The sequence below is a fragment of the Schistocerca americana genome, chromosome 4 (assembly GCF_021461395.2).
Source record: "Schistocerca americana isolate TAMUIC-IGC-003095 chromosome 4, iqSchAmer2.1, whole genome shotgun sequence".
Taxonomy (NCBI): Eukaryota; Metazoa; Arthropoda; class Insecta; order Orthoptera; family Acrididae; genus Schistocerca; species Schistocerca americana.
The window spans coordinates 286,311,646-286,339,551 of NC_060122.1; the positions used below are offsets into that span (position 1 = coordinate 286,311,646).

The 27,906-nt window shown below is 41.9% G+C and overlaps 1 protein-coding gene across 1 annotated transcript in view; it reads left to right on the top strand.

Annotated features, from left to right (window-relative positions):
• The window catches only part of LOC124612450 (protein farnesyltransferase subunit beta), an 86,904-nt gene that overhangs the window by 16,568 nt on the left and 42,430 nt on the right, over window positions 1-27,906 (top strand). Inside the window, exons 2-4 of the mRNA XM_047140673.1 lie at window positions 15,058-15,201; window positions 21,971-22,083; window positions 22,172-22,297. Of these exons, the coding sequence (XP_046996629.1) occupies window positions 15,058-15,201; window positions 21,971-22,083; window positions 22,172-22,297 (383 nt within the window). The remainder of the gene's footprint in view (window positions 1-15,057; window positions 15,202-21,970; window positions 22,084-22,171; window positions 22,298-27,906) is intronic.

Below are 27,906 nucleotides of genomic sequence, written 5' to 3' on the forward strand. Positions count from 1 at the left end.
AATTTCGTGTTCTGAAACTCCTTCTTTCCAGAAGATTGTAAAACGGTTCCTCTCTTCAACCAAGATGTGAACGCCAAAATGGTAGATATTGAAGTAAGTAATAACAGAATAGAAAAGCAACAACAAGTACTTAATAGTTGAAAGGTATCTGGGCCAGATGAGACACCTATGATTGTACAGAGATTAGTGATAAAACTCCCTCCCCTTCTAACAATATTATCATTGGTCATTAGAGCAATAGAGGGTACCCAGTGACTGGAAACAAGGTGTAGGTCATTCCTGTTTCCAAGAAAGGTTGCAAGTCAGACAAATATAGTGATAGGTGTATGTTACTGACATAAATCTGTTGTATAATCATGGACAATGTTTTATGCCCATGTATTATGATGTTTTTCAGATAATGAAAATCTGCTTTATTAAATCAATATGGATACCACAAACAATGATCTTAAAAAATTCAGCTCAGTCTGCTCATGTACAAGATCCGTAGCGCACTAGACATGATGCATTTGATACAGTTACGGACTGTTGTTTAGTGAACAAGATATGAGCTTACTGAGTATCAGACCAGATCTGTAACTGAATTCAGGGGTTCCTCAAGATCGAGTCAACATGTATTTCTTAATGGAACAAAATCAACGTAAGTAATATCAGCTATACTTCAAAGAAGTATGATAGGTTTACAGTATATATAATGAACTAGCGGATAACAGCAGAAGCTCCTTCATGCTGTTCAAAGTCAATGTGGTTATCTGTAAGGAGATAGCGGTGCCAGAAGACAGTAATGAATTACAGGAAGAGTAGTGGAGGAGTGATGATTGGTACGGGACTATCAGTTAACCCTGAACATAAATAAATGTTATGTATTGTGAATAAGTATGCGAAGAAATCCAGTGCTGTACGATTACACTATTGATGACAAATCATTGGAAACAGTAACTTCCATAAAATATATGGAAGTAACGATCTGCAGTGACCTAAAGTGGGATGACCTCACGAAACAAATTATTGAAAAAGCTATGCCATCCTGAGAGCCATGTAATTCATCCATGAAAGAAGTGGTTTGCAAAACACCTGACTGATTCTTGAGTATAGCTCATTGGTCTGGGACCCAGCAGGTTGGATCATGGAAGAGAGTCCAACAAAGAGCTGTATATTTGGTCACAGGTTCATTCAGTCACATGAGAGCCTTGCAGAGTTGCTCAAAAACCTCCAGTGGCTGATGCTGCAGGAGAGGCATTGAGCATCAGAGACATTTAGTATTTAAATTGCGAGAGAGTACGCTCTGTGAAGAGTCGAAGAGCATTTTACTTCCTCCGCCATAAAATCTCGCAAAATGGTCATAACAAGAAAACACAAAAAACTAGAACTGATATGGAGGTTTACCAACAGTCATTATTCTCATGCATCACCCACAAATAAAATAGGTAACGAGGGGGGTGGGGGGGGGTTGGGGGGGGGTAGAAAGATAGTGGAGCCAGAAGTATGCCCAGCCACACACTGTAAGGTGGTTTGCTGAGTGTGAGATGTTGATCCAAATCTGACCTTTTGGCACCAGAGCTTGACATTAAATGGTCATACATTAAATGAAGCACAGTGTTTGAAATTTGTGGTCAAGCAGGATAACACGTTGAAATGGAATCAGCACGTGGGTAAACTAATTAAGAGGCTTGGTGTATGTGTTGTGCTTTTAGAAGCATCTCTCATTGTATTAACCTGAGCAGTGGCTTATTTTGCAAAACTTTCACTCCCTGTTGTCTTCCGAATTATCTTCTGAGGCAGTGTACATAAAGTAAATCAAATACATTTTCAGAAGACGTGACCAGTAAGAATATTGTGTAAAGTAGATGACAGTACATCTTGCAGGAGCATGTCTAAGGATTTTTGAATTATTTCTCTCACTTCCCAATACATTAACTCCTAGTGGTTTTAGTTTGCCGATAGTAAAAGTGTTTCAGCTGAACCGTAATTTATACAGTCCTGATTTTTTTAGTCTTCCGTCTCCTGACTAGTTGATGCTGCCTGTCATGAATTCCTCTACTGCACCAACCTCTTCATTTTAGAGTAATACCTGCACCCTATGTCTACATCTACGTCTATGTGGTTACTCTGCTACTCACATTAAAGTGCGTGGCAGAGGGTTCAATGAACCACCTTCAAGCTCTCTCTCTCTACCGTTGCTCTCTAGAATGGTGTGCAGGAAAAATGAGCACTTACATTTTTCTGTGTGAGCCCTGATTTCTGTTATTTTATCATATGATAATTTCTCCCTATGTAGATGGGTGCCAACAGAATATTTTCGCAATCGGAGGAGAAAACTGCAGGTTGAAATTTCATGAGAATATCCCGTCGCAATGAAAAACGCCTTTGTTTTAATGATTACCACTCCAATTCATGTATAATGTCTGTGACACTGTCTCCCCTGTTTCGCAATAACACAAAACGAACTGCCCTTCTTTGAACTTTTTCGATGACTTCTGTCAGTCCCATCTGAAGCGGATCCCACACCGCACAGCAGTACTCCAGAATAGGGTGGACATGCATGGTGTAAGCAGTCTCTTTAGTAGACCTGTTGCACCTTCTAAGTGTTCTGCCAATGAATCACAGATTTTGTTTTGCACTACCCACAACATTACCTATGTGTTCGTTCCAATTTACGTTATTTGTTGGATGTCTTTCAGTCTCTGTCTTCTCTTACAGATGTACCCTCTACAGTTAGTTCTCTCTTGTACCATGGAAGTTACTGGCTGATGTCTTAAGGCATATCCTACCAAGTTGCCAACTTTGGTCAAGTTTGATGTTAAGTTACTCACTGTTCTCATTTCTGCTGCTTCTCATTACTTTGGTCTTTCTGCAGTTTGCTTTCAATCTTTTCCAAGTACATCTCCTCCTTGTGTGATTTTTGGCAGTGTTCACTATTATCTGCAATTTCCTGCAGAACTCAGACTTTCTCCTCTGTCACTTCTCTTGCCACCCCACACTCTCCCGTAACCCTTTCTTCTGTCCCTTCCCTGCAACAACGTTCCAGTTCCCCATGGTTATTAGAGTTTAATCTCTCTGTACATACTGAATTACATGTTCAATATCTTTGTAACTTTCTCTCTCTCTTCATCCTCTGTCTGTGACTTCTTTTCAGATTTTCTGGGTTTCCTGCTATATTTAAACATCCACCCTTCCTTGCTCTGACTTGTAGAATGTTATTCCTTCACTGATCATTCCATCTTTTTCTCATCGTCAAATCACCACTGGCAGTCCCCTCCTGGATATATGAATGGGGGACAAATCCAGGATTTTTTGTAAAATGATGCTTTTTCTGTTATAGGCCACATGCCCTGTGGAGACATTATTTTTCTTTAGTGCTGTGGTTTTCACTGCCTCTTGCATCTTCATGCCATTGATTGTTGCTGATTTTTCCACCCATTAGGCTCCTCTACCATCTTTGTCAAGGCTGTGCGCAGAACGAAGTTGACTACTTGTGCTCTGATTTTGTTGGCCACCATTACTGATAATTTTTATTCAAAATTTAAGCAGTTGCTGGGGTTGAACCGGGGACCCACGACATTTTGATTGCTAATCAAAGACACTACCCCTAAACAAGGGTGCCCCCCCCCCCCCCCCCCCCCCCCCACCCCCAGCCATAATACATGACACAAAAATAATTTTCTACTCAACATTGAGGGCATAAGCAGTGTAAAATCCCAGTAACTAGATAAGATTTTTAAAGTTATGAGATTGATATGGCTGCAATCAAAGAAACCCCTCCTGAGATTGAAATTCTAGTTAAACCAAGAGTATTAATTTCTGGATTTGATCTATTAGGATCCACCTATGATATAGAGCAGAGCACTCTGCGTAAGAACAAACATTGAAAACCATATGCTTGAGAGGATATATCTAACACCTAGTCGAATCCAGTATCTCACCTTGAAACTTGTGTGCAGACATAAACACAACTGCAGTCTCTGGCAAGTGAAACCACACTGCCCTGTCCTGCCAGTGCCAGTTTGTGTGTGTGTGTGTGTGTGTGTGTGTGTGTGTGTGTGTGTGTGTGTGTGTGAAAGAGAGAGAGAGAGAGAGAGAGAGAGAGAGAGAGAGAGTGAGAGTGAGAGTGATATGCTTTTGGCGATTACTATACTGGTCGAAAGCTAATTTGTGACAGTCTTTTGGTTGTGCCTATATGCGTAGCAACTTTCCTTTTCATAATATTGTTACATTCCGTCCTGTATTTTCCATTGTTTGAGTCTGACGCCTTGGGTTCGCTGTCATCAATAATCCTCCATACAGACTGTTTCCAAAACTTAAGGCCTCCATGTGGGTCCTGGGGTTAGAATAGGCCCAAAGTATTCCTGCCTGTCGTAAGAAGCGACTAAAAGGACTCGCACACCTTTCAGCTCTATGAGTTCAGGTCCCATTCTATGACTTGACTTGCCACTTTCAAAATTCTACAGAACTATGGGCCATATGGGGAAGGATGCCTTAAGTGGTGCACAAGTTATCCATAGTGCCCTGGGATTCCATCTCCTGAATCTCTTGTCATGGCTTTGCATCTCCACCTGCGATTCAACTTTTTCGGCGAGGACACTTTTCGGGATATGTCATCTTCTTCTGTTATCTTCTCTCCTCTCTCACCCCATGACAATATTGGATTTCTCTGCGCCCAGTATCCAGCCCAGTAGCCAGTCCGTTGTGGTGGGTCCATCATGTACCCATTTGGTGGTAGCCCTCTAACAACACAGGGATCGCACTGCTGATACCTGAGCTGTAAAGTCCCCACATATGCCAAGGAGTAGATGCCTGTCTTCCTGGGGCATCAGGACTCTTGGAAACGGCCATCATGCCAGTTGGCCTTTGCTGTGGGTGGGTGGCGCCTGTGGGGAGAGCCCTGATCAGAGTGGGTGGCATCAGGGTGGATGAGCTGCAATGAAGCAGACTAAGTATCTCTTGTTGGTGATTGTACGGCGCCAGCAGTCTCTAAGAAGGGCAAGATCAAATACAATGCCGACAGATATGGCCCTAAATCGTTTCCCTCCCATGCTACTCCATGGGAGGAACGTAGGGCTACTGAATGGAGAGAGCCATATTCGCCTTGGTTTTGAGTCTGTATCAGAACTAATGGGGACTCCTTTCTACCTACAAAGCCTCAGTTTTTCATTGAACACCTAGAGGGTAAGTTTGGAGAACTGACAGCGCTGTCCAAGATGTGAAACGGCTCAGTCTTGATTCAGACAGCATCCCCAGCCCAATCCTGAGTGTTGCTCACCTGTGATGAGCTGGATGATATTTCTGTTTCCATCAGTCCCCATAAAAGCCTCAACATGGCCCAGGGTATCATTTTCCATCACAATCTCCTCTAGCAGTCTGACGACGAGTTCTGCGCCAATTTAGAACAGTGGGGTGTTCATTTCATTTGGCGTGTTCGCAGGGGACCAAAGACAATAGGGTTGGTAGCGGTGCCTTCATATTGGACTTTGAGGGTGATTCATTGTCTGAAAAGGTCAAGGTGATGGTTTACTGCTGTGATGTTAACCATATGTCCTCCCCTGTGCAGTGCTTTAAGTGCTGGAAGTTTGGGCTCATGTCTATCCACTGCACTTCCAGTGCCACATGTTGAGACTGCGGACGTCCACTGCACCCAGATACTCCATGTGTGCCACCTCCCACTTGCATCAGCTGTAGAGAGCACCACTCCCCCTGCTCCCCAGACTGCCCAGTACTCTAAAAGTAGTGGAAAATCATGGAGTACAAGATCCTTGACCGGTTGACTTACACAGATGCTAAACGTAAATTTGAAAGATTACACCCCATTTGGTTGACGTCAACATATACTGCAACTACGTCACCATCGCCGCCCTAAGTGCCAGTTTTTCATCACTTTGCCATGAACCGTGGGCCCTCCAGCCCACCAAAATACATCTGCCCACTTGGTGGTAGGGGGGAAATCTTCCTCTGTTGCTCCCAAAGCACCTACTTCGGGAGCAAGCTACCCCCCCTCCCCCCCAAATGCAGGGGACATAGGTCCCATCCCCCAGCCAGAGAAGAAACAGCTTCACAGTCGTCCTCCGTGCCTGAAGCTGCTTCAGAGAAATCTTCCGAGCAAGCACCTAAAGAGAAGCGAGAGAGCAAGCAAACTAAGTAGTAGTCTGCTAAGAAAAAATGACCCTCTGGTGGCCCCAACACCACCACTCCCTATCAATTCTGCATCTGAGGTTGCTGTGGAGATCTTAGCATCCCCTGTGGACCTGGATCTCACTGATGCCTCGTCCAGCATAGAAATGGCTACAAATACTCAATCAGTGGCAGAAGGTGACCCTGAGGCATAACCTGCCTCCTTGCATGCTTCATGCCTTCCCAGACTCATGATGTCATCATCCTCCAGTGGAATTGCGGCGTTTTTTTTTTTTCTACCACCTGGCTGAGATACGGCAACTCTTAAGCTTTACACCTGCTTTCTGCATTGCCCTTCAGGAATCCCGGTTTCCGGAAATGTGGACCACTGCCCTCCATGGCTATAGGGGATATTCAAAGAACCGTAGTAACTATAATAGTGTCAGGTGAAGTTTGTGTCTATGTCCTGAACCCAGTATGCTGTGAACCTGTGCCCCTTCAAACCCCTCTTGAAGGTGTGACTGTTAGGATAAGGATGATGCAGGAAATAACTGTCTGCAATGTATATCTTCTTCCAGATGGTGCAGTACCCCAGAACGCATTGGCTGCACAGATTGATCTGCTCCCTAAACCTTTCCTACTTTTGGGAGATTTTAATGCTCATAACCCCTTGTGGTGTCGCACCGTGCTTACTGGCCGAGGCAGAGATATCGAAAATTTACTGTCACAACTCGACCTCAACCTCTGGGGCTACCACACATTTCAGTGTGACACATGGCACATATTCGGCCATTGATCTCTCAGTTTGCAGTCCTGATCTTCTCCCATCTATCCACTGGAGAGCACATGAGGACCTGTGTGGTAGTGACCACTTCCCCATCTTCCTGTCACTGCACTGGTGTCTGGCCTTCAGACCCCTGCCCAGATAGCCTTTAAACAAGGCAGACTGGGAAGCCTTGACCTCTGCTGTCACCATTGAATCTCCCCCACATGGTAACACTGATGTGGTGGTTGAGCAGGTAACTGCAATTGTATCTGCGACAGATAATGCAATCCCTCGTGCTCTAGGGGGCCCCCGGCGAAAGTGTGTCCCTTGGTGATCACTGGAAGTCGCTGAGGCAATTAAGGAGTGTCAGCAAGTTCTAAAGTGACATGACTGGTACCCTTCCCTGGAGCACCTCATAGGCTTTAAACAGCTCTGTGCCTGCGTTCGCCAGCTTATCAAACGACGGAAACAGGAGTGTTGGGAGAGATAAGTCTCGACCATTGGATGGCATACCTCACCTTCTCAAGTCTGGGCAAAGATCAAAGGAGTTTTTGGGTACCAGCCCCCAACAGGCGTTTCCAGTGTTAACATAAATGGTGTATTATCTACCGATGCAAATGCAGTTGTCGAGTACTGTGCTCATGCCTCTGTGTCACAGAATTACCCCCAGCCTTCCACATTCTCAAACGGCGGATGGAAGTGAGTCCTCTTGTTCACTACACGCCACAGTGAACCCTATAATGCCCCATTTACAGAGTGGGAGCTCCTCAGTGCCCTTGCACATTGCCCCGACACAGGTCCTGGGCCAAATCCGATCCACAGTCAGATCGGCTGACTACATGCGACATCTCCTCGTGATCTTCAACCGGATCAGGTGCGATGGTGTCTTTCCATCGCACTGGCGGGAGAGCACCATCATACCAGTGCTCAAACCTGGCAAAAACCCGCTTGATGTGGATAGCTTTCAGCCCATCAGCCTAACAAACATTCTCTGTAAGTTGCTGGAACGTATGGTGTGTTGGCGGTTGGGTTGAGTTGGAGTCATGCGGCCTACTGGCTCCGTGCCATGGCAGTTTCCCCCTGGGTCACTCTACTACTGATAATCTTGTGTCTCTTGAGTTTGTCATCCGAACAGCCTTTTCCAGATGCCAACACCTTGTTGCCGTCTTTTTTTGGTTTAAGAAAAGCGTATGACACCACCTGGCGAAATCATATCTTTGCCACATTATACGAGTGGGGTTTCCGAGGCTCGCTCCCAATTTTTATCCAGAATTTCCTGTTGCTTCTTACTTTCCATGTCCAAATTGATGCCTCCCATAGTTCCCCCCATTCCAGGAGAATGGTGTCCCGCAGGGCTCTGTATTGATTGTCTGTCTATTTTTAGTGGCCATTAACGGTCTAGCAGCAGCTGTAGGGCCGTCTGTCTCACCCTCTCTGTATCCAGACGACTTCTGCATCTTGTACTGGTCCACCAATACAGGTGTTGCTGAGCAGCGCCTACAGGGAGCAGTCATGGGCTCTAGCCCACGGATTCCAGTTTTTGGCTGCAAAGTCATGTGTTACGCAGTTCTGTTGGCATTGTACCGCTCATCCTGAACCAGAACGTTACCTTAATGATGATCCCCTCACTGTAGTGGAGACATATCAATTTTTAGGACTGGTTTTCGATGCCTAATTGACTTGGCTTCCTCACCTTTGTCAGCTTAAGTGGAAGTGCTGGCAGCTTATCAATGCCCTCCACTGCCTGAGCAACACCAACTTGGGTGCAGATTGCTCTACGCTGCTGCAGCTCTACAGAGCCCTTGTTCAATCCCGCCTTGACTATTGGAGTCTGGTTTATGGTTCGGCAGTGCCCTCAGCGTTGCGTTAACTCAACCCAGTGCACCACTGTGGCGTTCAACTAGGGACAGGAGCTTTTAGGATGAGTACGGTGACTAGTGTCCTGCCAGAGGCTGGAGTCCTTCCATTGCAAGTCAGGCGTGCACGATTGCTCGCCAGTTAGGTTGCACACGTTCTTAGTTCTTCCGTGGACCTGAATTACTGTCTCCTTTTCCTACCCACGGTGGTTCATCTCCCCCATTGGTGGCCCAGTTCAGGGGTTACAATTGCAGTTTGCGTCTGATCCCTTTTATCTGAACTGGAGTCCTTGCCTTTACCGCCTATACTCAAGGTCCATTCGCGTGCACCTCTGCGGTGTACACATAGGCCGCGGCTTTCCATGGACCTTTCACATGGCCCAAAGGACTCAGTGCACCCTGCGGCTTTCCACTGTGACTTCCTCTTGACGTACTGATGCCATGAAGTGGTTTACACTGATGGCTCGATGGATGATGGTCACGTCGGCTTCACTTGTGTCCTTGGAGGACATATTGAATAGCATTCCTTGCCTGATGATGGCTGCAGTGTTTTCACTGCAGAGCTGGTGCTATGTCTTGTACTCTTGAGCACATCCGTTCATGACCTGGGGAGTTGTTTCTTCTGAGTACTGACTACTTGAGCAGCCTACAAGCTAGCGACCAGTGCTGCCCTCGTCTTCCATTGGTAGCGACCATCCAGGACGCCATCTATGCCCTGTAACGGTCCAGTCGTTTGGTGGTGTTTGTGTGGACCCCGGGTCACATGGGAATCCCAGGCAATGAACTTGCTGACAAGCTGGCCAAACAGGCTACATGGAAACTGCTTATAGAGATCGGCATTCCCATAACTGACCTGTGCTCATTTTTACACCGAGAGGTTTTTTGACTTTGGGAGACGGAATGGCATAGTCTCAGTACGCACAACAAACTGAACGAACTGCGTGCCATTAAGGAGACTAAGAATGTGTGGCAGTCCTGCATGCGGGCCTCTCACAAGGACTCTGTGGTTCTCTGTCGGCTCCACATTGGCCACGCTTGGGTGACCCATGGCTACCTCCTGCGCCGTGAACACCTGCCTCAGTGTCGATACGGTGCCCGGTTAACAGTGGCCCAGATTCTGGTGCACTGTCCCACATTGACTGCCCTGCGAAGAAATCTTTGGTTTCTGGACTTGTTGCCACTAATGTTGTCTGACAACGCCTCTTTGGCTGATTTAGTTTTACGTGTTATTCGGGAGGGTGGGTTTTATCATTTAATCTAAGTTTTAGTGCATGTCTTTTTTCCCCTCTGTGTCCTCCATCCTAGTGCTTTTAGGGTGGAGGTTTTAATGTGTCACATAGTGACTGGCTTCTCCTTTTTATTCTCATGGTCAGCCAGCCATGGTAATCTATTTTGTCGTTTTAATCTCTTCTACCTGTTTCTTGCATTTCTGTGGTTTTCTTCTCCCCTTCTGTCCGTGTAAGTGTTTATTGCCCTTCCGTCATTCTTTTGGTATTTTCTTTCTCTCTGTTTTGTGTTGTCAGTCTCGCTTGTTTTATTCTCACCATTGTGGGATTGTTTTATTCAGAACAAGGGACCCGTGACCTAGTAGTTTGGTCCTTTCCTCTTCTTTTAAACCTACCAAAACTTTTGGGCTTGATAGTTATGAAGCAGTGCAAAGAGAGATGAGGCTGTGGCTCTGTCAACAAATTCAAACATTCTACACTGACAGTATCAACAAATTGGTTTCTTGTTGGCAGAAATGTGTTTGTCATCAGGGTGACTACTTTGAGAAATAAGTATGTAGACATGAAGAATAGAGATTTAGAGTGATGGTAACATTTTATTAAAAGACATGTTCTATACAATGTGATTTGCAGTAGGAATTTTTATTTGCCAAAATCAGTTTTTAGTTTTGTAACCCATCATCAGTTAAACAGAGGGACAGTCAACTGTTTGTACATTGATTTCTACAAGAATGCAACTGTATATATTGTAGCAGAAATATAAACCTACTTACATTATGTACCTAAGTAACAGTGACATGCATGTCAGTTAATACAATAGGATATGAAAACTGTTCTTCACATAGTATACTGTTGTCATGTATGTTACTGCTGTCGAATCTGAGAGAGTGACAATTCTTGGCCACGTTTGACATTACTACCATATGGTGTAAACATGGAACTGACAGGTAAAAGGGATTCATTACCTGTCTTTTGTTATTTTTAAGATCGTATTTATATACGTCTGCGACATTCAATAATATATGTAAATTACAATCTTTTGACAATAGGCATATGTAGGTAGAATATACAAAAGGTATAAAATTGCAGAATAATCCTACAATAATGTTAAATTAGACAATTTTACATGCAGGACATGACTCTAAAACAAAATTATGTGATTAAAACACTCTTGAAGTTTTGTATATACTAGGGTTGGAACGTAAATAGTGGCAACTGCAAAAATATAGGTTCAGTTATTACCCCAAGTTTATAGCACCTCACTAAAATTACAGGTATATTAATGCAGTTTACCTTGTCATTAAAGAAACATAGTGAATGTTTCCTCCTTATAGGATGTCACTATTTTCTTGTGCCACCTCCTGCTTTTAATGTTTTAAAGCAAATGGAGCACCATAGTTCACTGCTACCAAACTTTGTAAAATACTTCCAAACTAGGAATGCTACCATTCTGCAATACAACTGACATTTGAGGTAGGGTTGCCATGTTCAGAAATACAGAAGCTGGGCTCGGCGTTATATTTAACCGGAAATCTTGCCCTAAAAGCTGATTTGCTTACTTTTAATAGAAATGATCAAGTGGATATTTCCAGTCATATATTACTAAATAATCAGTTACATTCAGTATTCTGTGAGAGCTACCTTAAGTGCATTTAAATTAAAAAAAGAAAAACAATCAGTCAACAGCATCATAATTGGGTGACAAGTTCTTTATTAAACAAAATAAAAGATGATGCATTCTTCTGGGATGGAAATGAAAGATATTCAGTAACTTTGGTCTTTTCAATCAGACTTATAAAGAAATAACAAAGCATTAATATTTCTCATCTGAACCCCCTTTATCAAGAATATTATTTTTCTTGGAAATCATTATGTGGAATTATTGACAGGATCATTTTAAATTTCACATCATCATCATCTTTGTGGTTTGCAATTTATAGTGTTTTCCATTGGGCGTTTATGAAAGGAAACACCCTTTTGACCTTGGCATTTCACCCTTGAATTGCAAAGTAATATTCTACCAATTTCAATAATTGGTATATCTGTATATCCTTATGGTATATCTCCTAATTCCTCCTTATACTTTTCCCCATGCTCATGTCATTAGTGTGAAACATGCCTCGGGTGTGCGTTCACTGCTTCATCACTAAAAAGCCTAACAAAAGTTGGACAGGCTAGACTTGTATGTATTTGGCTGGACACGACTATAAAAGTGGGGACACTAGGCTACCTTAGTCCAAAGACAACAACAAGAAACCGCTGCATAAACCAGGTGGGGCAAGTCTTGCACACTGGAGCTACACACCTACCATCTAATAGGCCATGCCACAGAGCAACAGGTATGTTATCCTCTCTGCAATGCTGTACCGATTCGTGTCATGTCTGTTGCTAGTTTCTGACTATAGGTGGTGTTATTGTAATAGTGCTGATTGCTTTTTCCAATTCCTGTAATCAGGATTTCAAAGCAAAGGAAATTTTACAAATATGCATTACTTGCTTTTTTAAAAAAAGTTTTATTTAAAAATCAAAAGTTTTATCACTGCTGCCAGGGCAAATTGATATGCTATTTTTTATGCATTGTTAGTAAATAGTGAAAAAAACCTCTTAGAACTGATACCAAACAAATACCGGTTATTCAGAACTAAAATATTTGTGTCTGTTTTAACCATTCAGTTTTTCTCATCCCTACCACAAACAGGCCACCCTGTTGGGTGTGCCAGACACTGACACAATCACCTCCGTGGCCTCTGACAAGTGCCGTTGACTATGGGTTGCATACAGAACGGCTTGTGTAGAGTGTATGGGGTGGGGTGGGGGGGAGGAGAGGAGAGGATATGTCTGATCTCTGAAGTATTGCACATGTGGACACTATAAACCAGCAGTACGCCTGTGGTCTCTTTGATCAAGAAATATGCTGGGAGAAACTGAAGAATCACAGTACTTTCTAAGTGTTTGGATTATTTTGAATTATTTCTTAGCCTGACAAGGTCTTTTGCTTAATTTTATTTCAGTCTTTAATAATTGTACAGACTGGAAGGTGGCTGTTATTGTTTATGGTCCAGACCTGAAGTAAAATATCCAATTGCATAAAACATGTATTTGATTCTGTTGTTCTCTTGATTCATCCTAAGATATATGGAGATCATTACTAAGTGACGGCCATGGCTAATTGATTTGGCTTTCACTTCACCTATCCGAATTGAGGTATTGCTTTTTTTAAAAGGATTTATCATAAAACTCTCAAACTGGAGCATGCGACATGTTTGATAAATTCACTCGAAATTGCAAATGTCATTCCATTTGATAGATTTATGACTGTTAATGGATTTAGCCTCTTAATGAGTCACCATCAGAAACAGAATGTTGTTATGTAAATAACATATGAAGTAGTCATGATCATGCCTACTCATCAGTAGGCATGACAATTGATTTTAAGTGGCCACAATGTGTGCTAGATAATGACCTAACATGTTACTTCCATAAGAAGATGCTGGTTCTCATGATGCCTCATTAGTTTACATACAGGTTAACTGTCATTACTCGACAAAATGCATTCGAGACACGTGTCAGTAAAAGAGTGTCTACCATGAAATTTGTGTTGGTAATTTAAATTTACTAGAGCATAGCTGAGATCCAATATAATTCGTTTGTAGAAATAGTTTGTCTACCTCAAGTAATGTACAAGGTGGCTATAATTATAATTAAACTTTCGCCACTTGAGTCAGTGTAGGTGGGAAACTACATACCATATGGATACCCAACTTTGTAGGAATGATGTTCAGACTGTGTGCTGCAGAGTTGCGTTGTTAGTTGTGTTAGTGTCATGACATCCATTAGGCACAGGTACTGGTACAGTAACGTATGGTTGAAACACAAGTATAAGTGTGCATTCCAGTTGTAGACAGTCAACGTGGGTCTGGGCAAGGTGAGCAGGGCTTTACTTGTTAAGCTATTTTATCAGAACAACAACCAATAGCTTCTTATGAAAATGACACATTGTCTTTCTCTAGCAATACACTTGACGAGTATCAGAGCATTAAAGGAATACGGAGAGGTCCTCTTTCAGCACCGAGCATGAAGAAAATGATTCGGAAGTTCAACAGATGATGAACTAGCAGTTTGGGGATTGCTCCTGGGAGAGGTTGACAGCCAGTTGCGTAACAAATTGCTGAAGAAGTTACTGTTGCCATGGTTGAGAATGCAATGTGCATTCTTCAAGCAGTGCACGAGCTGTCTCATGATAGCTGAACATTCGCTGGTCCACAATTCGAAAAGTGCTGCAAGCAGTTGTGAAAGACTATATGTAAAAACTTCCAAGATGTCATCAATGCAGATGGTTGTCACATTGAGCAACATTTGTAACCTGGAAGGTAAACAATGTTACTCTCTCATACGGAAACAAAATGTGTTTCTTTCGATTGGCTTATTCATTATTTCTCTACCACATGTCCTTACAAAGGTTTCGACCTTCTTTTTTTGGGGAGGGGGCAGAGGGGGAAGGGGGGGGGGGGCAGTTGACCAGCCCTATCAGATAGTGAAAATTTAATTATAATCACCTTGTATTCCATGGTCCTATTGTGTTAAGTATTTTTGAGCTTTCTGTTCTGCACAATAACATTGAATGTTATTGTAATGGCGTAGTTATCGGTTAAGTTGATAGTACCACGCGGTTTTATTTTCATGTTGGTGTTTGAGAGGTAAAGTACCAGACTATGAATCCAAAGGTTTTGGGCTCAATCCAGGTGAGTTGAGTCCTAATAGTTATGTAATCATAACTTTGCACTTTTGTCACCCATGGCAATGTTTGCTGATGCGAAAAATGCAGAGTTGTACCGTGGCTGAGTGTCAACATTACACTATTGGTCCTTCTATAAGTAGCTGAGTCAGTTCAAAAGTCGGAGGAAGGCAATGTGTGGTGTTCAAACCAACCTTAGGGTTGATGATAGCTTTACCTGTGATTTCTTTGCTATTTTCATTGTGATGTATACACTCTCATTTCAGCAGCCTCCAGTAACATTCCAGATGCTGTTGGTGCATTGCTTATGCATTTTTAAAATTGTAATTGTATATTATTGAAGCTAATGCACCTTATGTCCGTTTACAGCAAAAGGTTGAAGAATCAATTGAAGACCTTTATGATACCTTCTCAAAGATAGCAGAGTCAGATGCTGATGCTCCTTTGTTACTTAGAAGACAACATGAACATTTCCTCAGAACTTTATTGCGCCGTTTACCAAAAGCCTACCAAGTAAGATATTCATTATTTTGAATTTTAGTAACTAATTATTTCTTCTAGATTGAAAAACCATGTGACATAAATGGATTTCATTTGAAATAATTATTGGGAAATATATACTTTTGCTAGTACATTTCAGGCTAGTTCTTATACTCCAGAAATCTATGTAATATTTCATTTTGTCAAGTTAAATGAATCTTCTGAACTTGTTCAGATTTGGCCAGCTTGGGTTATTGGATTTTGAATGCAGTGCAATTAAATAATGGAGTGTTTACTGTAAAATACTCTATTGACATTTTAATCAGTTGAGGAAGCAGTCTTATTAGTCAGCATTATTTGTTTGAAGGTTTGAATGGGAAATCAAAACCACTACAGTATTAATGCAACAGAAACACTCGTATACTGAAGAAAGAGGTAAATAAACAGTGAAGCTTGCAATACTATTGGCAACAAAGCATTTATCATTTCAGACCAACCTTTTCCATAGAAATTTTGCTGTATCCTCTCTCACAACCCTCTTTCAGGTTCAGTGAAGACTGTGAGAAGTGGCACGAGGGAGTAGACACATGTTTATACTCTGATGGACTAAAATATTATGACCACTGTTCACTAAAAGATAGAATGTCTCCTGGAGTTGTGGGCATGTGACTCAGTAAGGAAAATATATAAACAGAGCAGAGACAAATGGAGTATCATTCGGGATGCCATAGTCTACAAATAGAGAAATCCACAGACATAAACGACTTTGTCAAAGGTCAAATTGTTATGGACTGTCATCTGGAAATGAGCATCTCAGAAACTGTGGAGCTGTTTGCATGCTACTGTCATGAACATCTATGGAAAGTTGTTCAATGATGGTGAAACCATGAATAGACAAGAAGGTGGTGTGCATCCACACCTCATCACAGAAAGTGGAGATTTGATGCTTGCTCACTCTGTAAAGCAGGTTAGGCAGCAATCTGTGGCAGATCTGACAACTTAGTACAAAACTAGTACATCCACAAGTGTTTCAGAGCACGCTGTTCAGCACACATTATTGAACTTAGGACTGTGCAGTAGATGACCCCTATGTGATCCCTTGTTGATCCAATTATAATTGCAGTGGGCATGGGATCATTGAGATAGAACAGTGTATCAATGGAAACCTGTCACTTGGTCAGATGAATCATGTGTCTTGTTACACCAAGTTAATAGTCATGTCCAGATATGCTGTCACTAGGTAAACTGCTGCCTGAAATATACACATGGTCATTTATTTAGGGTGGTGGGGGCAATATTATGCCTATTCACCTGGGCTTCCATTGGATGTCTAATAGTAATCAAAGACAGCATAACAGCTGTGCAGTATGTGGACATAATTATGGACCACCCACATCCCTTCATGCTTAGTGTCTTCCTTGATGGTGATGGCATCTTCCAGCAAGATAAGTGTGTGTATGACAAGAACATAATCACATTGCAGTAGTTTGAGGAGCATAATACCAAACTTGCATTGATGTCTTGGCCACAAGATTTATGTGATCTTAACTCAGTGGAACACAACTGGGAAACTATCAGGTACCAGCTCTGCACCCACAAACCACTGGCCTGTAATTCTACAGAAATGTTCTAGACATCTGGTGCCTCTTACCCCCAGAAACCTACCAAGGGGTGGTTGAATGCATGTCACTCATCATTGTTTCTGTAGTGTTGTCCAAAGGCCGACCAACGTACTGAAACTGGAATTCGCACATATCTACCTGCTTTCCCTATTCATGTTCCAGGTGAACTATCAGGAGAAAACAGTCAGAACAGATCTTCATTTTGCTATTAGCTGTTTTACGTACCTGCAAACGTCACAAGATTTACCTACTCACTTTGCGGGAGTAGAACTTACGAGAGTTGATTTGATAGAAAATGGTGTAATCCCATGCCAAGGATTAGCTCTATTATAAGGGCTCTCAGCCTTCATTTGGCGCCCGCTGAATTGTAATTTTCTTTAAGGTGGCTTGATGTCGACCTGATGACTGTGCAGTGTGCAGTTTAGTCTCAGTGCATGGTGAGAGACAGACTTTTTCTAATAATATGCAACACAAACTGCATTAGGACTCTGAGACACAGCAACAGGATCTTAGGCTGTTTAATTTATACCAGAATATGCTGGTCTTTGCCAGCCAACAACTGAATATCTATAAGATACTATATTGCCAGATGCCCACATTTTGCTTGACTGAGGGAGGTGAAACAGTGATTAGCACACTGGACTGATGTTCAGAAGGAGCTTGGTTCAAACTCCACACAGTCATCCTGAGTGAGATTTCCCATGGTTGCACTAAATTGTTAAACAAAATTCCAGGATGGTGAATCCTGGCTTTTTAGAATGACAGATTTGGTAAAAAATCTTGCCTTACAGTTAGGTTAATATAGTATATCAAAACCTTGCTTATGTCCCTGGATTGTGTGTTTCTTGTACGACAGCAATTTTCCAGACTCTGTAACAATTCTTCTGTTGGATAATTCATTTATTGTTTTACCGTCTATTTTATAAGCTCTGTTCAGAAGAAGAATACCCTCCATAATTGTTGGCATTATTTCACTCTACTTTCTGAAATAATATATTTATGCCCCACTTGTCAGCTATTTGATATATTTTAGAGCTTGTGTTAAATAGGTGTGAAATTCCAACCTTGAGTGATATGCTTCTGTACTTAATCAACTCCAGGTTTATTTCATATTGCATTTTAAATGTTCATACTTTTCATTGCCGTCTAACTTGTCCAATTTCGCTTCAAAGGTATGAGTTCTCTTGACTTCAGAACGGTACTTTAGTGTCAACACAGGCATGACAATGCTGCCAAACAATACTTTTAACAAAAGGCACTGTACAGGCCAATGGTGGCCCAACAACAAGCCAGGAACAGAGCACCGCAGGAGGAAATGAAAACTCACTGTGCGGGTCAATCTACAGGAAGTATGAAATTGCATAGAGATGTGCATAAGGGCAAACACAACACATGGCAATCATGGTTGGTGACGACTGAGCACACATAAACGGCACGAGGTACAAGAGATGTCTGTAACAGTTGGACTTAACATTAGAACTATCCTGCATGGCTTACTGTCGCCTGCAGGTAAACACTTTCATCAGCAGGACTGCCTATACAGCATGTTACATGTTCCCCCTTAGCATTTGTCATAACTAGTCTGCTGCACTACCCATGCATACTCATCTGCCTTAATCATGATATCTGCTGCTGGGGATACTAAGTCAGTCCCCACTGAAAAGATCACATAGGGCTGAAAATTTCCAGGCTCGGGTTGCGACCTCCAGTGCGGAACCGGAGAGAGCACCAGAGACACGGCTAGCAGACCAATCACCAAAGGAGGCAGCGTTGACACTGCCGAGTCCATCGGAGGGGTGAAAGGGTGTGGAGGCTAAGGCAACAGTTGTTCCACCACCAATGACAGAGGTGAGGCCAAATATACCAGTGAGGAGGAGGGGTAGCAGACGATGGGGACGGGGGTCAGAATCTATGGGCTCCACATTGTTAGGTACACGAGCGAGCCTCACAAGGGTCCGTGGCCACAGATGAATGGAGGCCACAAAGGGGTGGCAGGGGGGAAACACACCACCTGCACCAGGAACAACATCATGACCAACCCTGCCACCTGTCTGATGGGAAGACTGCTGCAGATGCAAGTGATTTGCATGATTGGTCTGGTGCTCCCGATTACAAACAATTGTTGATTATAGTGGCCCACCATGGCATCCAGTAGCCACCCCTGGTGCTGGCCAAAAAACCAGGCCCAAATGGCAGTCTTGGGAGGGAAAACATGGCAGGCCATGATGCTCTGGGCCATGCAACTTAAGGCACATTAAATCGAGAAGATCCCATGGATGGCACCCGTGTAAATGTTCTGGTAGACTGTGCTCATTGACAGGCATCACCCAGTATGTGATGCCTGTATGTATGCACTCGAGGATGCGTTGTCGGAAAAGGTACACATGGACTTATTCTGTTGGGTCTTGAACAAAGCATTCCACCTCCAAGTTAGAACCCTGATGCTGGACACTGGTGTGAGGTGCATTTTTTAATGTACACCATGCCAGATCTACGCTGGATACACACCCAGAGACATTCTCCGGCCAACCCATCTGGGTAACCAAAATGATTTTCAGAAAAAGTGAGTTGGCAGCCATGGCTGTCATGACCTGTTATGCTGTTAATGGAAAATCCAACAAGGTTGGGTGCCAAGGCATCATCCATCATCCTATGTGCAGACGAGAGCCTTCTGCCGATCAGACTAGGGGTTGTGCTCCAACGGCAGCTGCAGTAGTGCATCAACATTTGCATGCTGGGTGGTGGAGCATTAACAAATGTCGTAGCATTAATTACTGAAGAAGAGGGCCTACCTCTACAATCTGTGGATAGTCCTATCTGGTTGCTTGGAACAAGGGCCAAATATGGAACCAGCAGCTTGTCGTCAGTGATGAGGAGGAACCTTGTGCCATACAAGAAAACATGAGCTGTTTTAATTCCAAAAACAATAGCCAATGCCTTTTGTCCACTTGTGAATAATTACATTGCGCTGCAGAAAGTATCTTTGATGCAAAAGTGAATTGCTGTTCACTACCATCCGTATTCCAATTGGGCAGAACCACACGAGTACCATACTGGGGCACATCACCGTTGATGGTTAATGATTGACCTGGCATAAAAGAAGCCAGTCAGGGAGCAGGGCACAGACAGTGCGTGAGGGACTGAAAAGATTGTTGACAACCCATAAACCAGACAAATTTAACATCCTTTTGTCAAAGCTAGTTAAGAGGATGGCAGATGTGGACGACTTGGGGAATGAACTTGGCATAATATGAAATTTTGCAAAAAGAGAGAGAGAGAGAGAGAGAGAGAGAGAGAGAGAGATAGTGGAGCTCCTCCTTGGTCTTGGACACTGGAGCTCCTCCATGGTCTTGGACAATGGCTTTGATGTGGTTGTCCATAGGGATGAGACCTTATTTGCTGAGCATGTGTCCCGAAAGATGCGCCTTCAAGCAGAAGAAACTGCTCTTCTCCGTCTTGCAACAAAGGCCATTCTCCAGAAGGTGTTGGAAAACCATCTACAGGTTTCATAAATGCTTCTCTTGGGTAGAGCCCATAACCCAGATGTCATCAAGGTAGTTTATGGAACAAAGAATGTTCTGAATCACCTGCTCTAAATACTGTTGATAAATTCCTGACACAGAAAAGATTCCAAAAGGTAAACAGTTAAACTGGTCAAGAGCAAAGGGGGTGTTAAGTACCAAGAAAGTTAGTGAAGTTGCATCCAATGGCAATTGCAGTTCAGTGTGTGAAAAATAGTGGCTGCTCGACAACATTACCAACAACTCCTGTGGCCCCAGAATTGGGTACATTGTATGTTGACTGTGTTTACCACATGGTGCCGCTGGGCTTCTGAATGACCACCAAAGAGGTGGCTCACTGACTAGATGATATAGGAGAAACATTGCCCTGATCCTACCAATATTGCAACTTGGCATTTACCTTGGTGTGCATAGAGATGGAATGCGTGAAGGGGGGTGGGGGGAACGAAATTTAGGCACCACTGACATGTACCTCGAAATTTTCTTCCCAGTCAAAGGTATTCTCAGATAGCTGGTTGTATGACCATAGTAATGAGGCCAAAACTTAAGAGGCTTTACCAAATGAACTTTAGCTGCTTGAAAGCCAAAAAGAGAAAAAAAAGATTAACCCAAAAATATTTTGCACCAACGTAGAGGTGGGAAGAATACCTGGGAAACAGCATGGGTCCCTGGGGCTGGTTTACCATACACCCCTCGTTGTACCACCAGTCAATTGTCGGAAAAGACGTTCCTTGCCGCTGCTATAAGATCGTGAGATTTCGCAATCTGACCAACATGAGCGAAAGAGGGCTTAGTCAAGATAAATGTCCTAATTTAGACCACAGGATAGGGTGGTAACCAGATGATCACATTGCAAGTTAGTGAGTCTGCATGTGAGGATGTGAGGTGGCACATTTGGGGTCACTTAAAACGACACCTGCACGAGAGACCCTGCAAGCTGATCCAGGCCTCATACCACTACCTGAGGCACTTGTACTGGTTGAACTGCAACGGCGCTGAAATACTGTATAACCAACACACACAGCTTGTCAAAGGGCCACTTCTCGGGATCGGTGGAGCGCTTTAAATTTTGCAGACCTTCATCTAACGCCATACTGCTGGGCAATAGCAAGATGCCTTTTTCAGCTGGATTGACTATACACCTTAGCTGGCAGAGCCACAAGAACAAGAACAGGTAATTTTACCACCTTTCTGTAGTCTCATTAAAACAGGCAAGTGATGTCAGGTGACAGGAAAGAAAATTGCACAGCAGGTGCCTGGTCCACCACCTGCATGGTGTGGGTGCAAAGCAATTCCACATTCTGGTTTAGCAGCATCCAAATCTGCTCATAGTACTTCTTCTTCTTCTTCTTCTTCTTCTTCTTCTTCTGTAGGTGCATTGTAGAAATAGTGGGTCCACAATGAACCAAAATTAACTGTATGAAAAGGAAAGTAAAAAACTGCAGCACCACATGTCTAAGAACATCCTTTCATAAGCTGTGATTATTCTGTTTGAGTTTTTCATCAGTGAAATAATTCTGTGTTATTCCTGTAAAATCAAGTAATATTTGAGATTGTTTTCTCTGCATTTTCACAAAAAACTAATTTTTTATTTTTTATTTTATTTTTTATTTTTTTTTAAAGTTATGTGAATGCCTCAAGAGTTTTCTTGTCTTGCAGTGTCTGGATTCCAGCAGACCATGGCTCTGTTATTGGATTTTGCATTCTCTTGAACTTCTGGAGTTAACTCTAGAGCCAGATTTTATCTCTAGTATTGCACAGTTCCTTGCAAGGTGGTATGAAAACTAATGACATTTAAAGTAGATATGTTGTTTTATTTCACTATTGTACAGTATATAAGCCAGTATTATCATATTGCAGATGTCAGTGCCCCGATGGAGGGTTTGGCGGTGGTCCAGGGCAGTATGCACATCTTGCACCCACATATGCAGCTGTTAATGCATTATGTACGCTTGGGACAGAAGAAGCGTTCCGTGTCATTGATAGGTAATATCCAATTTCATGGTAGCATTTGTATTTCTCAAAGTTTTGAAAAAAGCTCTACATTTCAGAGAGTAAGGGAAAATTTATCTTCAGTTTTGAATTTATGTGTGTACTCGGTGCTTAGCCTTTGATGTGTGGTTCACTAGTCTTGTTTGCAGTCTTCCTTTCCAATCTACAGATTTATATGGGAAGGTCCAACATGTGCACAGTTCTGTATGTGCCAGAATGTTCCTACCTTAAATGTTGTGATATACATGTACAATTCATTGTGATAAAGAACAAATCTGTTAACAATGTGCAGTGCTGATCATAATTTGTCTCATTATTGGAGCTTATCTATACTAGTACATAGAGACAAGTTGATGTTTAACATTGTAACCAGAAATCTCAAAGTTCTTGACCAGTTTACTTCAGCTTTTTACACAATACTCTAATAAACAGTTAGACGGATATATATATACACACATATATGTTACTATACATGGTGTATAAATCTGTATTTAAAATCTGTACTGTTATATAAAGACAGGTTGTCGTTTTAATATTGTTATGAAAAGTATCTAAAAGTTCGTGGACTGATTAATTACAAATTTTTACATGATACTTCAATAAACATATGGATGGGCATATTTAAAGGGCCAATGGTATTAGCAAAAATCTCAAAAAAAAAAAAATTCTCGAATGGTTGACTTCAAATTTTTAAATGATACTCTAATAAATTCTTGAACAAACAAGGTATACATATTTTTTAATATACATTGTGTATAGTTTATACATATTACTGTATGAAGGCCAATTGTCGTTTAACGTTGTTATCAATAATCCAGAAAAAATACTTGGCTGATTTACTTCAAATTTTTACGTGGTAATCTAATAAATGTTCGGATGGACATAGGCTACATATTTTTAAACACACTCACACCCTGAACCTCAAATAAGGTTTTTAATGTTCCTTAATTTTTTCTAGTAGTTTCAAAGTTTCTGAATTCTCTGTGCCACCTTGTATTTTTTATAGTCTCATGCTTTGTAAGCAAATTGTTTACAGATCAGACAGGTTTTCCTTGAGCCTTCTGTCTCCTGTAAAAGATAGCAGATGACTTTAAGTTCAGAAAACCACGAATATGAGTATCTTCATTGTGGATCTAGAATTTTCCTTGACAATTGTGACCAGCATGGATGCAGATTCCAGCAGAATTAGTCCTACAGTGCTTACAGCAGTTTGAAAAGGGTCATATCTTTTTATGTCCATGTAATTCCTGGCAAGTGTTGAATCCTCAGTGAAAAATGCCTTCAATTTTTCACCCAAAAATTATAATATGATTCTACTTTGAAAGATTGTTATGTTGCTGACCTGTGTAGGAATACTCAAACAGATCACTATTACGGGGTAGGCTCTTAGGATCAGAAAGCTAAGTCATTGAGGTCCGCTTGGAAGTTGCTGCAGAGGTGTTTCTCTCTCTCACTCTCTCTCTCTCTCTCTCTCTCTCTCTCTCTCTCACTCTCTACCCAGCACTGTGAAAACACTGTTAATGTATATGCATTTCAGAAACAGGAAAGTCTCGTAAATCTGGTCTTTTTTGACATTATATTAAACACCTACACAAAATAATGCAATTTAGCATTTCTTAAGAATTTCATACATACATGTTATCACTTGTATGTGAGACAGAAATCAGTGGATGTTCAGATTTTTCTCCAAAAATAAAATTACGTGTTTTTCATTGTTTCCACTCTGTTTTCCACTTATCCGACTTCCAGCAAACTTAGTTTTATAACTTTGATGAAGTTTTTTGATATATTTGAAGAACTCTTAAGTGCCTAATCTGTTGGCATGGCAGGAGAACAAGATCACTCGAGGCATTGAACATATGTAAATGTTTTTGGGCCCATTTTGCTGGCAGCTCTAAAAATTGTTCACCCTGAGGAGACGCTAGGTGCAATAGCTGACAAGAGTACCCATTTCGATACAAATTGAGTAGCCACAGTTGCTGCTAACACCTTTCTCGGCACAGCCAAAATAGTCAACATTTTCTGGCAGATGACTGTGTTCAGTGCATCGGCATGCTTGTAAATGAAACTGTAGTAATTAGTTTAGAATTCTGGGAAGTGGATTACCTCTGTACATGATCGTAATCACAGCAACATTAAGAAAGAAACAATGTTGCTTCAACAGTGTCAGTATACTAGCACATAGTGTTGAAAGCTGACGTTGGTACTGAATATCGTTCTGAAGTCGTGCACCTTTTTTAGATTTCTGTTGAAACAACCATAACAGTACAAATTTTCCCTCCCTTCTCCCTCCTGTTACGTTGCATTTTTGTGCCATTTTGTGTGAATCAAAAAGACATTCACAGCTGCAGATCTTGAATTTAGAACTACTGTCTGGCAGCAAGTGAGCCCGCCAATCCTTTTTCCCTCTTTCATTTCTATTTTATTGGGCATGGTATCTATTCTTCATATGAAGCACTGAGTGATATGCCACTGTGGTTAAGACAAGGAACTCACATTTGGACGAAGTGCAGTCCAAATCTCCACCATGATTCAGCTTTATCATGGTTTCACTAAAATGAGTAAGGTGAATGCTCAGGTGCTCTTTTTGAAAAGGACATGCTGCTTTCCTTCTCAGCTTTGCTCTAGCAGAGCTTGAGCTTTGCCTGTAATGACGTTGACATGTTGTTATACACTGATCTACCTTCCTTCCTTTATCTGAGGAATGTGAAATCTGTGATGGTGTTATGTAAGAAGAGCGTAACAACCATGGTGTAAGGTAAGTTGGGTGGTCTGTCTGTTACCTAGATGCTTCCTTATTTGCCAGTTTTATGTAGAAATTCTCTCTTCACCAAAGGGGAAGTGAGAAGGCAGACCCAAATTCAGTTACACAAGACCGTGGCAGTTGCTTTATAAAAGGTAAACAAATTAGATCAAAATTAAAGAGAGACATGCAAATACTATCTTTCTTCCACTAAGGGAACTGCAGGCTCTGCTGTCATTTTCCGTTCATTATGTTGCCATACATCTCCTAAGAAAAGCATTTCATTGTTCTGTGCAGAGTTGCAGAATTTGATGTGACACAGAAGGCAAAGGGGTAGAGGAGATACTCTGTCTCTTCTGAGGCTTATTCTCTTGGAAAAATTCCATGTTGACAATCTAGATCACTCACAGGCTGTCCATTATGGCTTTCCCCACTTTGTTCCATTTATTTTACACCACACATTAACTTACATTTATGCTCCACGTATAGGTTCGACCGCTGACCTTAAAAAAAATACAGAAAGTGTGGGGAAGGCCTCATAATACTCAGCATGGCAGCCAGTCCATGTAGGGATTGTCAGGTACCTGACAGTGGTAGCCATCTGACATCAGAGATCGCGCTGAGTTGTAACTTCCATGTGATTGCCAAGGATTAAGTCCCTGTCTGTCTCAGGGACAAGATGACATTTGCTCTGGCTGCGTGGCATCTATTGGAAGAGCTCTCACTCAGAGGAGGCGGTATTGTGGCAGAGTTTGGTCTCATGGAGTGATCAGTCATCAGGCCGCAAGGCTCCAGTAGTCTCTTCAGACAGATAGGAACTTTCTGTCTGTGGCCACACCATGGAAGGAAAACAAAATGGGCCACTTGAAGAAACTTGCTCCCTTCAGTTCCTGGTTTGCTCCCTCACGTGTGGAGGAACCTCTCTCTCTACCAAACCAATATTCTTTGTAGCCAATATTGAAAACATTGTTGGCAAAATATCTTCACTGAGGAAATTGTGAAGTGCTTCCATCTTAATTAAGGTGGCAAATTCGATCCAGTCTTAGTTTTCTTGTAAACAGGTTGGTTATGTGCTTGTTTCCAACACCCCATAAGAACCTCGACATGGATTAATGTCTGATGAGACTATAATGCAATCCTTACTGAGACTATAATGCAATCGTTACTTTAAACTCCTTATATTATGAAGAATTCGAATGTTGTACAAGCTGCCAATGGCTTTGCCGCAGTGGTAACACTGGTTCGTGTCAGATCACCAAAGTTAAGCACTGTCAGGCTTGTCTGGCGTTTGGATGTGTGACCGTCTGGTCTTCAGAGTGCTGTTGGCAAGCGTGGTGCACTCAGCTCTTGTGAGACAGTTTAAGAAGCTATGTGATCGAGAAAGTAGTGGCTCTGGTCATAAAAACTGACAACAGCCGAGAGAGCAGTGCGCTGACCACATGCCCCCTCCATACCCGCATCCAGTGATGTCTATTGGCAGAGGATGACACAGTGATCAGTCAGTACCGTTGGGTCTTCAGAGGCCTATTCGGACGGAGTTTAGTTTAGTTAGTTGTATGAAATATCTCATAGATTAGACAATGTTGTGAGAGAATGTGCATTATATTTGCAGATAAATGGCACTACCTTGCAAAATCGGTCTGTCAGGTCTGCTCCTCTTGCTCCTGTATAACACATTGAAAAGAGTTTGTCCGGATTCCTTTAAGTGACAAATAGCTGGAACATTATGTTGCAGTTAACCATTTTCTTCCTTTATTTGCATGTTTGTGAGACCCATTTTATTATCACATAATTAACATTTTTTTCAAAAGGACATTGTGCAACTTGCTTGTGCCATACAGAGAACATAACAGGTACCATACTCTACAAATTATAATCCCACTTTGTTACTTTCTTATACAACTCCAACACTACTCTGACCAACTTTGATGTACTTGGCACCAAAAAATTCTATGTCTATTTCAATTTCAGGTTCCAGAACATTTGAAAAAAGCAAATAGTCCACATTAATACAAACTTGACTATCTCAATTGAAATTATTTTTCAGATCTAATTCATATACCGTATTTACTCGAATCTAAGCCGCACTTTATTTTCTGGTTTTTGTAATCCATAAAACCGCTTGAGGCTTAGAATCGAGTGCAAATTAATCGGAAGTTCTGAAAAATGTTGGAAGGTCCCGCCACTACTAACTTTTGTCGTTGAATATATGTAGCGCTACGCAGCGCCTGCTTTGCAGGCTCAAAGATAAATGCCAAAACCTCTGCATCAGTAAATAAATTTAAAAAAAGGCGGAAGACGAGCTTTTTTTCTCCACCTTGAGTTTCGACCACTGCATTTTCTTTCATTATCCAATGAAGTAAATACAAACTCCGTATTGTTCATCTTCGAATGTAGCAGCATTACAATGTACTACGAAAATCTGACTGGCAAGACTGTTTGGGATGTTTGTCAATATGGCCAACTCTGTGTTCTGAATTTCCTACCTGTGAGAAGGGATGGTTGCTAATAGGAACTTTTATGAATTGTGAATCACATGCAGTATTCTCTTCACCATAAGAATATTGCGAATATAAACATTTTGCCATGTATTCTTTCGTCTTTGCTGCTCTCATTTAAATCCTGTCTGCCTAATAAGCAATGAAACTAGAGTGAGACAACAACAAACGTGGAAGAATATACATATCATGTTATGTTTATATTCGTATTATTCTTATGCCTAATAGTGAAACAGTTAGAAATGAAGCACGGCAATTGACAAGATTTTTAAATCTAAGATGACTCTAATTTCTGTGCAGAATGTAATGTACTAAAGAGGTGTCTGCAAAGATTTTCAAACGGAGAAAAATTTTCGCTAAAC